We start from the raw sequence: 17,069 nt of genomic DNA, 5'->3' as shown, positions 1-17,069 counted from the left end.
GTATAATACAGGATAAGCAATGTAATGTATATACACAGTGACTGTACCAGCAGAATAGTGAGCGCAGCTCTGGAGTATAATACAGGATAAGTAATGTAATGTATGTACACAGTGACTGCACCAGCAGAATAGTGAGTGCAGCTCTGGAGTATAATACAGGATAAGTAATGTAATGTATGTACACAGTGACTGTACCAGCAGAATAGTGAGCGCAGCTCTGGAGTATAATACAGGATAAGTAATGTAATGTATGTACACAGTGACTGTACCAGCAGAATAGTGAGCGCAGCTCTGGAGTATAATACAGAATCGGTATAAGTTAATTATTTATAAAGTGGATTTATTCTGTAAACTGACAATGGCTGTAGTTGTACAGTCACATGTGATAATACAGATACAGTTAAGGCAGGAATAAAACACAATGAAACAGATTGGCATTTCCATAGATTATTTTTCAGTTAGGTGTAACAAGACTTATCAATCGGCAATAAATTGGGGAAACAGAACTGCAGATCCCCTCCCCCCTCTAGTCTATAGCCAGCCTTAGTAAAAGGCATGTGGAGTTGTGAATTGAAAGAATCCAGAAACTGAGAATGTCCCTTTTAAAAATATATATTTATACTTTTATACAATTTTCTGTACCACGCTGCATTGTGCAGATCACAGTCCTCCTGTCCGTACTCCGATCCTTCATGGCTCTAACACTGTCAGTAATATTAGCTGTCCATCACATTTCCTTGTACACAACAGGGCGGCCGTCTTCATTGTCCCGGCTCAGACTCAGGCCTGTGCAGTCTCTGCAGGTATTAGGTTGCCCGTTGTATCCAGCTGCATACACTTACAGGAGCAGGCCGAAACCGGGCACTCCGTGTGATCTCTGCAAAACATAGGCAAGAATGAGACTGCAGACAACTCTACTATCCTGTGGGGTCAGGGCCAGCAGCAGGGCTATTCCCAGGGGACACAGACGTACCCTCTGCAGGGATTGGGTTCTCTTTCCATTAGATAGTGTATGGACTAGAGATGAGCGAGTACTGTTGGGATCAGCCGATCCAAACAGCACGCTCCATAGAAATGAATGGATGCACCTGATACTTCTGCTTTGACGGCGGCCGGCCGCTTAACCCCCCGCGTGCCGGCTACGTCCATTCATTTCTATGCGAGCGTGCTGTTCGGATCAGCTGATCCCAACAGTACTCGCTCATCTCTAGTATGGACCACACACAGGTTCTAGCCCCGTCCCAGCAACACAAAACTATCTGAAGAATTGCTACGAATACACGAAATAGATTTCCCCCTATGTTTTTTTCCTGTTCGACATTGTCATATTAAAAAAATATTACTTAAAAACATTTCAAAAACTTGAACGTGTCCCGTCATGAACCAGGGAAAATAACCCGATCACTAAGTGGTTAAGTAGCTCCCCCCCCCCTCACCTGAACCAACTCATCATGTGCCCGGCGTGACCGCCATGCCGACAGTTGTGACACCAGGTGAACCAGTTGTTGAACTGCGCCACTTTCTTCTCCTTGCTGAGGTCGACCTTCTCGTCAGACTTGGACGCTCCTGTGTAGAGGACAGATCCGGGTCAGGGGGGGGGGTCATCCAGGTTATAATGATGAAAAGGAGAAGGGGGGAGGAATTTACTGCTTCTGTAACTAAACTCTTGTCTAATGATTTTCTAATACACTTTGTGTTTCTAATTTTTACAACGTTCAAGATGTCTGCTCACTGTCAGCGACTGTGAAGACTCCTGTGGTCATTCAGAGGCCAAATTGTATCCAGTCTGGACAATGCTCTGTGAGCTCAGCACATCACCAAATATATGAGCTGAGACCGGGACATGAGCCGTATACAGGGTTGCTGACTATGAATGGACAAAAGTCCTCGCATTCACTATCAGAGAACTTGGAAATAGTGAAAAATTCTGGCAGAAAGTCTATGAGAACATTGTAGAAACTTTCCTTCTGGCTTTATAGAGATTAAAGGGATTCTATCATTAAAATCACATTTTTTCTCAATCACACATAGAAATTATGTCTTAAAGCCAATTCTTCTCCTACCTTTAGAGGTCTGCGCACTGCTGTTTGGTAGAAATCCTGTTTTTTGTCTGTATGCAAATGAGTTCTCTCGCAGCACTTGGGGCGTCCACAATGCTGTGAGAAAACTCTCCAGCCCTCTCCCTGTGTTTTCTTCCGGCACGGGTGGTGGGGTCAAACTTCTAGGCCTCGAGCAGAGCAGACTGTACATGCCCACAGGCCACTTACACCAACTTACTGTGTAAGCAGCCATTTTCTTGTGGCCTGGGCATGCACAGTCTGCTCTGCTTGAGGCCCCAGGCCTAGAAGTTTGAAGCCAGCGGCGGAAGAAGATGCGCAGAGAAGCCGTTCCAGGCAAAGATGGAGGCGGCGCTGGAGAGTTCTCTCGCAGCATTGGGGACGCCCCAGTACTGTTTGAGCGCTGAGGACCGCCCCCAGTGCTGCGAGAGAATTCATATGCATACCAAAGAAAACCTGGATTTCTAGCGAAGGGTGGCACGGAGAAGACATCTAAAGGTAGGAGAAGGATGGCCTTTCTTAAGACTATTCCTACGTGTGTTCAAGAAAAAAATGATTTTAATGATAGAATCCTCTCAAGTTTTATTAACATTGAGGCCACAGCAAGAAAAAAAAAAAAAATGCTGCTGGAATAACTGCGGCAGTAATGCAGCATGGTCTGTCACTCAGCACTTTCCACAGAAAGTTTGCAGGGGTTTCCTCGAAACTTATAGGGAAACTGGGTTGTAGGTATAATGCTGCACTTTCCAAAACCACAACCGTTTTGGAAATTGCAGCGTATCCACTGCGCATATTTTTCCATGATGTGTGGATGGGATTCGCCATTTGAGGCCCCAGCCTAAAGTGGATTTTTCTGGGACCTATCCTTACCTCTGGACCCCGGCCTATCAGCTGCAGAGACTGCAGGGTTAGTAAGTCCTTACCAAGCACAGCACATTGTATAGTGGCTGTGCTTGGTATTACATCTGAATGGAACTGAGCTGCAATCAGACCATGTGACCTATGAGGGGGGTCCTGGGTGTCGGCCCCCTCTGATCTACACCCGATGACATCCTTAAGATAACCTATCCGCTAAAAGCGTTCCAGAAAACCCCTCTTAGATCTATAATTTAGGATTTTGCAGGCGTTACCTGGACTGCTAGAGACCGGGTTTCCCATGTTAATAAGACACAGGGCGCAGCGGGGAAGAGGCTTCCGGCAGCCGGGGCAGCTGGTGAACTTTGACTTGGTTGGCGATCCGCTGACTCCATACTGACTGAATCCTCGGCCCTGGTGCGGTACGGAGGAGCAGCTGTACGAGATGGATTTCCCACAGAAATTACAGCTCACAAATACCTGCAAGGAAAGAAAATCCAACCAAGTAAGTTCTCAGCACTGCCGCTTACTATGTTTATGTGTCCTCACCATGATGTCTGCTTGCTGTCAGTGAATGGACAGACCTAATACTAGAATTCTATCCAGCCTAGACAAGCCATGTGCATATAGGTTAGTGCAATGTAGCAGGGCTCGCTCCCATGGAAGTCAATGGGAGCCGTTTTGGCAGGCGGATTCTGCAACAAAATCGGCTTGCCAAAAACTTGTATGAACTAGCCCTAATAGTATTGAGGCTTTTTAGGTGAAGGGTCACACATGATCTATAGCCGGTTTTACTGGTCACATGATCACACCCCTATGGGCACATATAGAAGGCTGTGTACACCAGGTCTGAGTGATATAGGGTACGATGAGGTCACGAAACCTGGCCGTGACGTCAACAAGAGGAGTCTAATAAAAACCGCAATGTAACAGACTGTCTGTCTGACGCTGAAGAGCTACGGTACCAGCAGAGAACGGGAAAGCCGATAGTGCACTGAATTCAGCGCCCTGTTGCCTTTCTAGCAGTGTATTACATCGCATGTGCCCCAAGAGGTGAAAGGTCATCTTTAAGGAAAGACCAATCATAACGGGTAAGTAGAGGGGGGAGCTCCAATGGCTATTGATGGAGGTATCCTACCGGTCCTGGTTACTCTGTTCACTATAGTATATAGGGGTGATATAGTATATATAGCTTTATATAGGATCAGTGAGATCTTACAGTTTTTCAGTGTCCATTTTTTTTTTTTTTTAATCCTGCTAATATTATAATGGGTTTGGATGTTTGCTCCCAATCACAGTCAAAGGGCCGAATGGATTACAGTGAGATTTCACACCTGGAATGGCGCCCGGAAGGAAATATAGGCGCCTTACCATGCCCGCAGGTTCCCGGGTTTCCCAACCGCAAGCACGGACCTGAGATGATGCTGAACTGCAATTGGAGCAAATGATGGAGCGGGCGGAGCTGGAGAGACTCACGCCGGCCGCAGAGCCATCACGCTGGGCTAAGACTGGACCGGCCTTTACAGGGGGCGGAGCTATCGCATCTCAAGCCGGCCGCCAAGCGAGACAAATTACATGGCGGCGCATATGCGAAGTGCCGCACGTGCCAGCATCGGTGGAGGCCGGTGCGCGGAACGGTAAGTCCGCCAGGGAAGTCCGGGTGAGAAGCGAAGTTCACACACTGAAGCTGCAGCGTACTTCACAAACCCACAGACTGCCCGGCATCCGCTGTGCATGACCGCAGATGCTGTGTGGGGGTGGGGCGGGAGTGGGTCCTTGGGAAGGGGGTTGGTCGGGGTCCCGAGGGGGGGTGGAGTCAGGTTGGTGTTGTGGAGGGTGGCGGGGTTAGGGTCGGCGGTTGGTTGGGGTCGCAGGGAGGGTGGCCACAGGAAGCTGAGGACGCGTTTTGGAGGTGGGAAGGGGAGGCCGGGATTGCGACGGCTGCAAGGCAATGGGGGGTGGGGGGTGCGCGCTCCAGGTGTGTTGAGCAGGGCGGGAACCCGAGCCGCGGACGCAGTCGCGGGTTTTGCTAGTTAATAATAAATGTAGTATAATTCTTATTATTATTCTTGATACCAACCTGGGCAAGAGGTTTGGAGCTGGGATCCAGTTTACTCCGATGAATATCGAATTCGGCTCTCTTATGCCAGAACCTCCATGCATCCAGCAGGTTCCTGTAGTTTTCTATCCAGTACTGGACCCGCTCGTCCTTCAGAACATCAGACGGGGATCCCTACATAGCAAAAAAAAATAAATAAAAATTCAGATACTTTTTCCCCATTACAACATCCTTACAAAGAATTCAGGGTTTTTGGCAACTGAGGACACCACACTACTATAGTGCAATTCCTATTAACCCTTCCTGTTAGGGGGTGTCCACACTTGTCCGTCACATACCCGCCGAAATGGCAGAAAAACAGATTGGGAACGGTTTGCAAACAGTCAATTCAATGGGTTTTTAAAGCAATCCACTGGTGTCTTTACAGCCTCTCCTCTTTTTTTTTTTTTTTGGACGGACGCAAAGTCCTGCATGGAGAAGTGCAGCCCTCAGGAGAGCCGAGGCCTCTTCCCTGTGCCGTTACCTGAATCAATCACATGGCACGGCAGCAGCTCAGTCTCATTCAAGTGAATGGGTCTGAGCTGTAATACAAAGCTCTGCTCCTATGAAATGTTTGATATTCAGTGCACAAGAGGCATCGATCAGTAGGATCCAGGGTTGTGGACTTCTAGAAAATCACATATTAACCTATCCCAATAGGCGTGTCCTGAAAAAATGCTTTAAAGGGATCCTCTCGATAACACATAAGAAAAGACTATTCTCCTACTTTTAGATTTCTTCTCCACGCCGCCTTTCGGTAGAAATCCCGGTTTTCTTTGGTATGCAAATGAGTTCTCTTGCAGCACTGGGGGCGGGCCCAATACTGCGAGAGAACTCTCCAGCGCTGCCTCCATCTTCTTCTGGAACGGCCTCTCTGTGCGTCTTCTTCTGTCCTGGGTTTTCAATTTTCTAGGCCTCGGTCCTCAAGCCGAGCCGACTGCGCATACCTGGGCCACAAGAAAATGGCTGCTTATGCTGTAAGCGGCTATTTTCTTGTAATCCGGGCATGCGACAGTTGGCTCGGGCCCAGGCCCAGAAAATTGAAAACCCAGGACGGAAGAAGACACAGGGAGAGGCCGTTCCAGAAGAAGATTTAGCCGGCACTGGAGAGTTCTCTCGCAGCCTTGGGGACGCTCCCAGTGCTATTTGAGCGCTGAGGACCGCCCCCAGTGCTGCAAGAGAACTCATTTGCATACCAAAGAAAACACAGATTTCTACCAAATGGTGGCACGGAGAAGACATCTAAAGGTAGGAGAAGAATAGTCTTTCTTAAGGCCATTCCTACGTGTTATCGAGAAAAAAAAAAAAAAAAAGGGTATCCAATGATAGGATCCCTTTAAAGAGGACCTTTCATCAGATCGGGCACATGCAGTTTTATATACTGCTGGAAAGCTGACCGTGCGCTGAATTCAGCGCACTGTCAGCTTTCCAGCAGTATATAGAACTGCATGTGCCCGATCTGATGAAAGGTCCTCTTTAAGGCTCCATTCACACAGAGTAACGTTGGCGTTTTTTGTGCTTATTTTGGCACATAGCGCCGCGTTAACGCCACGCTATTTTGCGGTCGCGTTAAACGGCGCAAACGCGGCGTATACGCGGCGCAAAGTGCCAAAATAAGCACAAAAAACGCCAACGTTACTGTGTGTGAATGGAGCCTAAGGCTGAGGTCCCACATTGTGGACAACTGGCTGTTTTTTATTGCAGATTTTGGTGCGTTTTTTAGAGCCAAAGCCAGGAGTGGATTGAGCAGACGGAAGAAGAAGAAGAACTTCCAGACTTCCTGTACATTTTCCATTCCCTTGTAGCCATTCTTGGCTTTGGCTCAAACAAACCGCTGTGGGGCTTCAGCCTAAAAAGTGTAGTCTGTGGCAGGTGAAGCGCGCCATCTGGAGGTCTCATCTTTGTGGAATAAAATAAATAAATAGTTCACATAAGCAGACACCTCAGCAATCCCAGATACTGGACTAGAAGGACGTTGCTGGAGGCTGTATCTCCTCCACGGTGTCAGGGACAATACAGAAGTGTGCAGAGATCAGGGTGAGTATGTAATATACAGAGTACAGGGAGTACTGACCTGCAGCATGCAGTAACTGGCCGTCTGAACGTCACCTGTCCTATCCACATAACTCTCGATCAGGTCCACGCCGTCCTTCGTCAGCCCGGTCAGGACGATCCCCTCAAGGTTCCCGACGTCCTTCATGTCCTGAGTCAGCTTGTCAATGTATTTTATTAGCTGAAACAAACGAAGGACCGTCTGAACGACTCCATAGAGATCAAACCTCTGGCGCTGCAGAGATATCGCTTACCCCATGGGGCACAAATCCATCATTTGGGGTGTTGTCAAGAGTTAAATATTGATGACCTATCTCAACAAAAGGTCATTGTGGGGGTGGGGAGCTGACATCTGGGACCAACATAGATCAGCTGCTTTATTTACAGCTTAGACCCATTCAAGTGAGAGGGGCTGAGCTGCAATACCAAGAACGGCCACTATACGATGTATAGCGCTGTGCTTGGTATTCGGTGAAGAGGCCGCAGCACTCACCTGAACACTGCAGACTCTTCACATACCCATCTGTGGGGGTCATTGGTATCAGGTCCGCACTCATCAGATACCGGTGTCCTAGCCTAAGGGTAGATCATCAATATTTAACTCACAGAAATCCTCTTTAATCCTTAATATCTCACCTGAGCGTCATTTAGGAACAAGCAGGCGAAGGCCACCCGATCCCTCACGGCCATAGTGCATTCAAACTGAAACAACATGGAAAGCCGGACATTAGTTAGTACAGACAAGAAACCTGAATGTCCCCTCCCCCCTCTATATAGTGGTCTGAGAAGCCAAAGAGACTCCTTTGTCCTTCATTGGGTCAATAGAACCCAATGGATCTGACCTTCCGAAAAATTTAGGACCTACATGTGGCTGGTTGGTATCATCTGGTGAAACCACATGGGTCGGAGGTGATTTGCCATTATCCTGTGCAGGACCCTTGTTTTGATGCTACCAGGGCTTGCTCACCAGTGAAATACTATGGATCCCATCATTGTTCTCCCCAATCAGAGATATTGGGGGGCAGATAAACTAATAAATGTGCACCAGAAAGCTGCTAAAATTTGGACAAAAACTGGTGTACGTGCCTTATACCGTATTTTCTGTCTGTTTTAGACATCCTCGTATGACATGTGGGCAGGACTTGGGGCCAGAATTTCCGAAGTTGTGCCAAGATGTCAACCGCTGCGTCAAATTTGTGTTGTAAACTAAGCCGAAATGTGGTCTAAAGTTAGACCAGACGTAATGTAAAAGTGCACCAGATTTATCACACAGCAGTAGACACTTTGGAAAATTTGGTGCAGTTTAAAACTGTCTAAGAGTTGTACAGTTTTAGTTTGTTTGCCCCATGGTGTCTACTTACAGCTGCCTGCCTCTCTATGACAAGGTATAAGTTGGGTCTGTAATGACAATTCATATAACACAGCTCTACTGATCTGCTGCTCACCGAACACTGCACATATGGCTGCCCAGCATGTGAAACATTATCCCTTCAGATACAGTGATGGAGGAGAGAGCTATGAAGCAGAGGCAGCAAGAGGTATGTGATGGGTGATGTCTATATTATGAGACCAAGCCCACCATAAAAGGGGACATGTCATAGGACCCTTCCTACCACCACTAAAAGGTGACAAGAGATTTGGTCCCTTTAAGATACAAATAACTTAATATGTGTAAGACTTTAGTTTGCATTAACCCCTTTTATGACTTCGTATGACTGACCGACCTACCAGAACGGTGTCATAGCTGCCGGGTTCACTGGTGAGGAACGCAAACATGACGGCGAGGTAAGGGTTACTCAGCTGGTTTCGCAGGGAGCTGCACATTTCTCTCCACAGGGAATTCTTTTCATCTGTGTATCCAGAAAGCGCCATCGCTACAACGTTGAGATTCAGATCGCCTGCAAAATGAAGGCAAGCCATTACTAAAAGAAAACTATAACTCCCATCATGCTCCAATCCCTTCCACGGGAGTTCCAAGAACAGCAGAGCAAGTATGCATGCTGGGAGTTGTAGTTTTGCAACAGCTGGAGAGCCGTGCGTTCCCTACCCCGTCCTAGAGGTGCAGCACCAAGGCCCCTACTGAGACAGCTGCAAATTCAAGACTGCGTTGATGTATTAAATGAGCCAAAGAAGAAAAACTGGATTTATCTGGTGATGGTCTAGGCGACGTGGCGCCCCCTACCTTTCCCAGTGGACGCCCCCTTATTCAGGATCTGGATGGCCCGACGGATATCCAGGTTAAACAACGCGATGGCCGCCGCTCTCTCCCATTCGCCTTCCTGTTCCAGCGAGTTCAGGAACGGTCCGATATCTGTGTCCGACCCTTTCTTTCTCCAGCCGCAAAGCTGCAGCGCCAAACTGCGCTCCTCGCTGACGTAATGGACCGCGTCCGCCTGGCGGTCAGAGCCGCTCCAGCTACTCCGGACACTCTCCGTCGCCCCTGTAAGACAATGTAGCGACACTTATACATATATACCGAATATATCATTACATCTGTGGACGTGAAGGGTCATCTCTGTGCAATAACTTGCTAGATCTTCGTCGTCAGGGGGCAGAGATACTTCTTGCGCAGACTTTCTACAGGTGAGTGTTTGCTACAGTTGTATCAACTACTGTCTGGCGCCGCTTATCTATGGAGATAAGATAACCATAGGTCAGTCCATAACATCGTCTTACCCAATGAGGATTTCACAATTGCCTTGATCCCGGCATAAACCAGCGACCCTTTGTTACTTGAAGATTTCTGGTCGATGTCTTCGGCGTACTGCTTCATAAGTATCAAGAGGTATAGGAAAACAGCGCAAAAGTCATAGACTACGGTATACAGCAGATCACTACTGCCCCTAGTGGCTGGTGGGGGAACAGGCCGGGACTAATGTCTTATAGGACCGTGCTATGAATAACGGTCACACATTCTGAGGATGAATCCCAGCAGACCCCCAAAAATCATTCATTTGTCCCCTACATTTATGGGAGAATCTACGGCGGAGGCCAATCGGGGGGAGGGGGGGGGGGGGGGAGATATACACTGGTTTTGCTGCAATGCATGGCCTTAGCCTATAGGGCTTTCCAGGACACCTATACTGTGATCGCTGGGGATACGACACCAATCAGCTGACGCCAATACGGAATACCAAGCACAGCGTCGTACCATACATAGCATTGGGAATGCAGCTCTGATCAGTAGGGGGTCTGGGCATTACAATGTGGAGCCTCAGCCTTAAAGGGATCCTATCATTGGATTCCCTTTTTTTCTGACTAACATGTAGGAATAGCCTTAAGAAAGACGATTCTTCTCCTATCTTTAGATGTCTTCTCCACGCGGCCATTTGGTAGAAATCCCAGTTTTCTTCGGTATGCAAAGGAGTTCTCTCGCAGCACTGGGGGCGTTCCCAATACTGCGAGAGAACTCTCCATCTTCAGGAAAGGGCTCTTCACGCGTCTTCTTCCGGAGCTGGGTTTCAATCTTCTAGGCCTCAGGAAGAGCCGACTGCGCATGCCTGCCGGCCACAAGAATATGGCCGCTTACAACTGCCTACTGTGTAAGCGGCCATTTTCTTGTGACCCAGGAATGAGCAGTCGGCTCTGCCTGAGGCCTAGAAGATTGAAACCCAGCTCCGGAAGAGGCCGTTCCAGACGAAAATGGAGGCGGTGCTGGAGCATTGGGGACGCCTCCACTGCTGTTTGAGTGCTGGGGCCCGCCCCCAGTGCTGCGAGAGAACTCCTTTGCATACTGAAGAAAACCGGGATTTCTACTTAACGGCGGCACGGAGAAGACATCTAAAGATAGGAGAAGAATAGCCTCTCTTAAGGCTATTCCTACGTGTTCGGGAGAAGAAAAAAGGAATCCAGTGATAGGATTCCTTTAAGAAAACCTGTCACTATGCATTATAAAATTGCTGAAGTAGGTGGCGCCATAGAGCCCTCATGTGACGTTACGCTTTCAGTATAGCCATATACTAAATGCCGCAACGCCTTCATTCTAGGTACGCGGATCTCTCAGCGTTCTCACACGATATTTATGGTATCCGTATGTGATAAACCGCACAAGACTGCTCCATGGGGCTTACAGAAGTCCCTGCACCTACTGCGGCATCGGCCCTGTGAAGTTTCTGCAAAATATCTGTCAAGTGGGCTAGGGTTATAGGGTGACATTGGGGAGATTTTAGGGTCATGGTGGCATCACTTCGCATGGTCACATGGAGAACAGAGTCCCCGAACATTAGTGTGAACCTAGCGTAAGCGTTGCACGACCAAAGTCGCCATCTAGTCCTAGCCTAACTAATCATAACCGTACCGACCTATCTGGTGACGATTTTAAGGATATAGTGCAAGGTGTACCACAGAGACTTGAGCTGAGGGTCTTCATTGCCCGCCAGCAGGTGGTTCCTCCAGACCTGCTCCGTGTCCAGGCCGTAGCGTGACAAGGCCCGGAGCCTCATCTTGGTGGCGATGTCCCTCTCTAGAGAGCTGTCCTTCCCTTCCTCCGTACATTCATAGAGCTGTCGGCTGCACGCCCACATCAGCGACGTGTTAGGGCTCCAGGCCAGAGAAATGCGCTCGAACACAGTGAAATCTGACATGGTCCTGTTGGGGGTGACTACTACCATCCGGTTCTGACTGGTGGGGTGCCACGCGAAGGAGGCGATGTAGTTATCGCAGGGCTGGACGCTCCTTTCGATGATGGTGGGCTCCGTTTCGTCCCCGATGGGTGTGGGGGTGTGCTGCATATCGTACAGGCGGATTATATTACTGTCCCGGGTTAAGGTGGCGAGTAACCCCGTCCGTGTCGGGCACCAGGCTACTTTGCTCAACGGCTTTGGCTGCTCGGTAAGAGTCAGCACCGGCTTCTCAAACTTTCGAAGGTCCCAGATGGCCACTTGGCCTTCAAAGAAAGAGGCCACCCTGTCGTGGAAGTGGGGGTCCACCGTCACGCCTTGCACCGCTTTGGTGTTGACAAAGATTTTCTGGTTGGTGTTTCGAAGGTCAAATATGGCCAGGTTACGATGCATCCCGGCCAGCAGGAGCTTCTGGTCCCTAGGAAGCCAGCAGAGGGATAGACAGGCGTCATTCTGGCCCAGCTCATACAGCGGTTTCGTCACCACCAAGCTCGTTTCGTTGTCACCAGTCGAAAGGCGGACCTTCTCCATGGGGACGGTGATGTCAGGGGCGTACTTACTGCTGATATCCCAAATCGATACCGAGAAGTCAGCCCTGTGCTTGTCCAAGCCCGCCGCCAGCCAATTGCTATCCAGGGGGTTCCAGGCAAGGGTGTTGCACTGCCGGGCGTGTTTGGGGACAAACTCCTTACCAATCAGATCTTTGCATTTAGAGTTGTGGTCTTGGCCCAGGCTGGTCAGTACTACCCTGCCGTTAGCCTGGCCCACGGCCAAGAGGCATTCGGGGTCATATTTTGGATACCAAGCAACGCATTTCATATAAGGGGTATCAGAGTTTATGGCCAGGAGGGTGGCGGTGGTCTCTTCTGAGAGTCGTAACGATCCGGCCTTCAGCTCAGAGTTGTCATTGGCCCTGGATTCAATGTGATAGAGGATGAGCTCAGAGTCGCACACCACAAACCGGTCCACGTGATGGGGGGCCCACAGGATGTCCGGCTTAGACCCACTCATGGTTATAGGTCAGCAAAAACTAAAAGAAAAAAACCCAAAAAATATGTAAATTAACGACAAAGATCATAATACAAATAAATTTAAAGTATTAATGTGCACTAGCAGAATAGTGAGCGCAGCTCTGGAGTATAATACAGGATAAGTAATGTATGTACACAGTGACTGCACCAGCAGAATAGTGAGCGCAGCTCTGGAGTATAATACAGGATAAGTAATGTAATGTATGTACACAGTGACTGCACCAGCAGAATAGTGAGCGCAGCTCTGGAGTATAATACAGGATAAGTAATGTAATGTATGTACACAGTGACTGTACCAGCAGAATAGTGAGCGCAGCTCTGGAGTATAATACAGGATAAGTAATGTATGTACACAGTGACTGTACCAGCAGAATAGTGAGCGCAGCTCTGGAGTATAATACAGGATAAGTAATGTATGTACACAGTGACTGTACCAGCAGAATAGTGAGCGCAGCTCTGGAGTATAATACAGGATAAGTAATGTAATGTATGTACACAGTGACTGTACCAGCAGAATAGCGAGCGCAGCTCTGGAGTATAATACAGGATAAGTAATGTAATGTATGTACACAGTGACTGCACCAGCAGAATAGTGAGCGCAGCTCTGGAGTATAATACAGGATAAGTAATGTAATGTATGTACACAGTGACTGTACCAGCAGAATAGTGAGCGCAGCTCTGGAGTATAATACAGGATAAGTAATGTATGTACACAGTGACTGCACCAGCAGAATAGTGAGCGCAGCTCTGGAGTATAATACAGGATAAGTAATGTAATGTATGTACACAGTGACTGTACCAGCAGAATAGTGAGTGCAGCTCTGGAGTATAATACAGGATAAGTAATGTAATGTATGTACACAGTGACTGTACCAGCAGAACAGTGAGCGCAGCTCTGGGGTATAATACAGGATAAGTAATGTAATGTATGTACACAGTGACTGCACCAGCAGAATAGTGAGCGCAGCTCTGGAGTATAATACAGGATAAGTAATGTAACGTATGTACACAGTGACTGTACCAGCAGAATAGTGAGCGCAGCTCTGGAGTATAATACAGGATAAGTAATGTAATGTATGTACACAGTGACTGTACCAGCAGAATAGTGAGCGCAGCTCTGGAGTATAATACAGGATAAGTAATGTATGTACACAGTGACTGTACCAGCAGAATAGTGAGCGCAGCTCTGGAGTATAATACAGGATAAGTAATGTAATGTATGTACACAGTGACTGCACCAGCAGAATAGTGAGCGCAGCTCTGGAGTATAATACAGGATAAGTAATGTAATGTATGTACACAGTGACTGTACCAGCAGAATAGTGAGCGCAGCTCTGGAGTATAATACAGGATAACTAATGTATGTACACAGTGACTGTACCAGCAGAATAGTGAGCGCAGCTCTGGAGTGTAATACAGGATAACTAATGTAATGTATGTACACAGTGACTGTACCAGCAGAATAGTGAGCGCAGCTCTGGAGTATAATACAGGATAAGTAATGTAATGTATGTACACAGTGACTGCACCAGCAGAATAGTGAGCGCAGCTCTGGAGTATAATACAGGATAAGTAATGTAATGTATGTACACAGTGACTGCACCAGCAGAATAGTGAGCGCAGCTCTGGAGTATAATACAGGATAAGTAATGTAATGTATGTACACAGTGACTGTACCAGCAGAATAGTGAGCGCAGCTCTGGAGTATAATACAGGATAAGTAATGTAATGTATGTACACAGTGACTGCACCAGCAGAATAGTGAGCGCAGCTCTGGAGTATAATACAGGATAAGTAATGTAATGTATGTACACAGTGACTGTACCAGCAGAATAGTGAGCGCAGCTCTGGAGTATAATACAGGATAAGTAATGTAATGTATGTACACAGTGACTGTACCAGCAGAATAGTGAGTGCAGCTCTGGAGTATAATACAGTGTATGTATAGTGAGCGCTGAGCAGTTTTCCTGCAGTGAACCTTCCATAGTACAGATAGCTATATACTCCAGGACACATATATAACTATATACATAGAATTACACACAGACTACGTGACCCTGCAGATATTATACAGCCATAATGGCAGCCACGGTGAAACTACAAGTCCCAGCATTCCTTGCAGTCTCCGGGTGTGTCGCAGCTGCAGCACTAGAGCCATGTTGTTACCTTCCTCGGGATGAGCAGCAGGCCCCGCCGCCCCCGGAGCGGCCAGGTGTCACCGGTGATACAGGACAACCCCGTCCGCTTCTAAATCTGACCCAGCACAAGTGAAACTTACGTCACTACGTCATCACGTCGCTCACGTTCCGGCTAAGAGGCGTGGTTAATCAAATAGCTAAATATAATGAGTCAGAAACTTGCGGGTGTGACTTTAATCTGCTAGCCCTGGACATTATAGAGTCTATTCCCCTATAGAGTGCTGGCTATTATCATTATAGCTATTATAAAGACAGTATGGGCCTTGTACATGTAATCAATTGGTTGCCCAAAGCAACCAATCAGCTTCCTGCTTTCATTTTCCATCATGTCCTGCACGGATGAAAGCTGACATCTGATTGGTTGCTAATGGCCACGGCTCCAGGACTTAGTTGAAGGAGTTGAATAGCCACATATAGCAGCCAATCAGGTTGCAGCTTTCATTTTTTAATCAATTACAGCTGTGATCTGATTGCTTTTGGCAACAGCTCCATGTTTTATTTGCACTAGTTTTGCTCCCTGTTTTATTTGCACTGTTTAGGCAGCTATCACATCCATCGATGGACAGATCAGGGTCCGGTGAAGGAGCCCAGGGCTGTCTACAGATATTGAGTCTGTTGTTGAAGTGCAGCAATAAAAACGTGGTTAAGAACGTGGCCCAACATTGCAAAAACGCAGCATTTTACATGACCTGCAAAGCGGATGGGATTCCGGCTAACCCCATTCACATATTGCAGAAAAAATCTGCTGCAGAAATGCTGCGATTCGTTGTGTTGTTGTTTTAAATTGCAACATGTTATTTATACCTATGGAAACGCTGCTATTTCCTAATTTTGGATTTAAAGAAAATTATATAATTACGGCAATATTAATAATAAAAAATAGGGCAAAAACTACTCGTTCTATAAACAACATGGCCTTGTTTGGCTTTGTCTACTTGATAATAAAAAGGTTTTTACTGGAAAGCAAAATTGGTCTGGTGCTCAAGGGGTTAAGCTATCAGATCCCTAAGGCTAGGCCTAGGTATGTGCCATCAAAAATAACAATGGCTCCCTCACTACTGGAAGTGAATAGAGATACAGCGCACGTCTGAAGATGCTGGGACGGCAACTTGTAGTCACCAAAAAATCTAGCCCTGCATAACAGTGAATACAGGCCATATGACCCTTGGTTCACATCTGTGTTTGGTAATCCATTTGGGGAGAATGCATGAGGACCCCCCCGAACGGAATACCGAACGCATTTGCAAGCGGTGTGCCGTGAAAGCACATGGACCCCATAGACTATAATGGTGTCCGTGTGCCTGCCGCGCGCTGCCCGCATGAATCTTGTGGACAGGAAAGTAGATTGTGAAGTACTTTCCCATCCGGAGATCTCGCAGCAAGCACACAGACCCCATTATAGTCAATGGGGTCCATGTGCTTTCACTTCACACTGCCTGCAAATGCATTCAGACTCCTCCGAACGGATCACCAACGCAAATGTGAACGAGGCCTGACATCTGTTTTTTTTTAACGGACGTCACCTGGCAGCTTTAATTTCACTGTCAGTGAATGGGGGCTCTTCACAGGACCGTTATTTTGACGGTCTGTTGTCATGGGCCATCAAAATATACGTTATGTCCTATTTTACGTCATTTCATGGATCCTTGGGCGCAAGAAGGCTGTGACACATTTGCACGGCCTTTTTGCACCCAAGGATGCATGAAACAACCAAAAAAGGACATAACCAATGTTTTGCGCCTCTTTTGTTTGATGCTAGCCTCACGTGTGCCATTTACAATAGTGGTATATGTTATGTGGCAGTGGGACTTTTGGGATCGCGTCAGGGTCTAGAAACAACCGCTTACCACTGCACCCCCTATAGCGACACCCCTGCTCTCAGCAACTGTGGGGTTGTAAAATAACCCCATTATTGAAAGAGTCATAGGGCAGTCCAGTTTGGAGTTGTGGCCAAAATCATTTTGGATTGGTGCCATCTAATGTTCTTTACAATCTATTGGGAAACTGAAACCCCCCCATTATTTATGAGGATAAATCTGATAAGTAATGTGATTTCAGTGTGTTTTACAGGTTTTGTTTTTACGGTATTTACTGCACGGTGAAAACAAAGCGCAACGGGCTTGGCGAGCGTTGAGAATGAATATATGAAAGGGTTTATG

The 17,069-nt window shown here is 47.4% G+C and overlaps 1 protein-coding gene across 2 annotated transcripts; it reads right to left on the bottom strand.

Moving 5' to 3' along the window:
• Positions 1–404: 404 nt before the first annotated feature.
• On the bottom strand, positions 405–15,012 carry MIOS (meiosis regulator for oocyte development). 2 transcript variants are annotated; one of them, XM_075271783.1, is made up of 11 exons: positions 14,991–15,012; positions 11,390–12,711; positions 9,739–9,837; positions 9,245–9,502; positions 8,791–8,960; positions 7,699–7,764; positions 7,085–7,243; positions 4,993–5,145; positions 3,188–3,392; positions 1,437–1,566; positions 405–877 (listed from the first exon to the last, which is right to left on the bottom strand). In XM_075271783.1, the coding sequence occupies exons 2-11, from the start codon at positions 12,690–12,692 to the stop codon at positions 781–783; spliced, it is 2,640 nt and encodes an 879-aa protein (XP_075127884.1). In that variant the 5' UTR covers positions 12,693–12,711; positions 14,991–15,012; the 3' UTR covers positions 405–780. The 2 variants fall into 2 exon arrangements, with proteins under 2 accessions (XP_075127884.1, XP_075127883.1); XM_075271782.1 differs by lacking the exon at positions 14,991–15,012 and adding an exon at positions 14,879–14,975.
• Positions 15,013–17,069: the final 2,057 nt, after the last annotated feature.

This window comes from Leptodactylus fuscus, chromosome 4 (genome assembly GCF_031893055.1).
Source record: "Leptodactylus fuscus isolate aLepFus1 chromosome 4, aLepFus1.hap2, whole genome shotgun sequence".
NCBI lineage: Eukaryota > Metazoa > Chordata > Amphibia > Anura > Leptodactylidae > Leptodactylus > Leptodactylus fuscus.
This window is presented reverse-complemented; position numbering and strand designations above follow the sequence as displayed.

Excerpts from the sequence above, each read along its gene's own strand:
- MIOS (XM_075271783.1), bottom strand. The coding sequence starts at position 12,692 with ATGAGTGGGTCTAAGCCGGACATCCTGTGGGCCCCCCATCACGTGGAC. Across the intron at positions 8,961-9,244 it reads GGGGGCGTCCACTGGGAAAG|GCGATCTGAATCTCAACGTT; the intron begins GTAGGGGGCGCC and ends TTCATTTTGCAG. Across the intron at positions 5,146-7,084 it reads CCAGTTACTGCATGCTGCAG|GGATCCCCGTCTGATGTTCT; the intron begins GTCAGTACTCCC and ends TTTGCTATGTAG.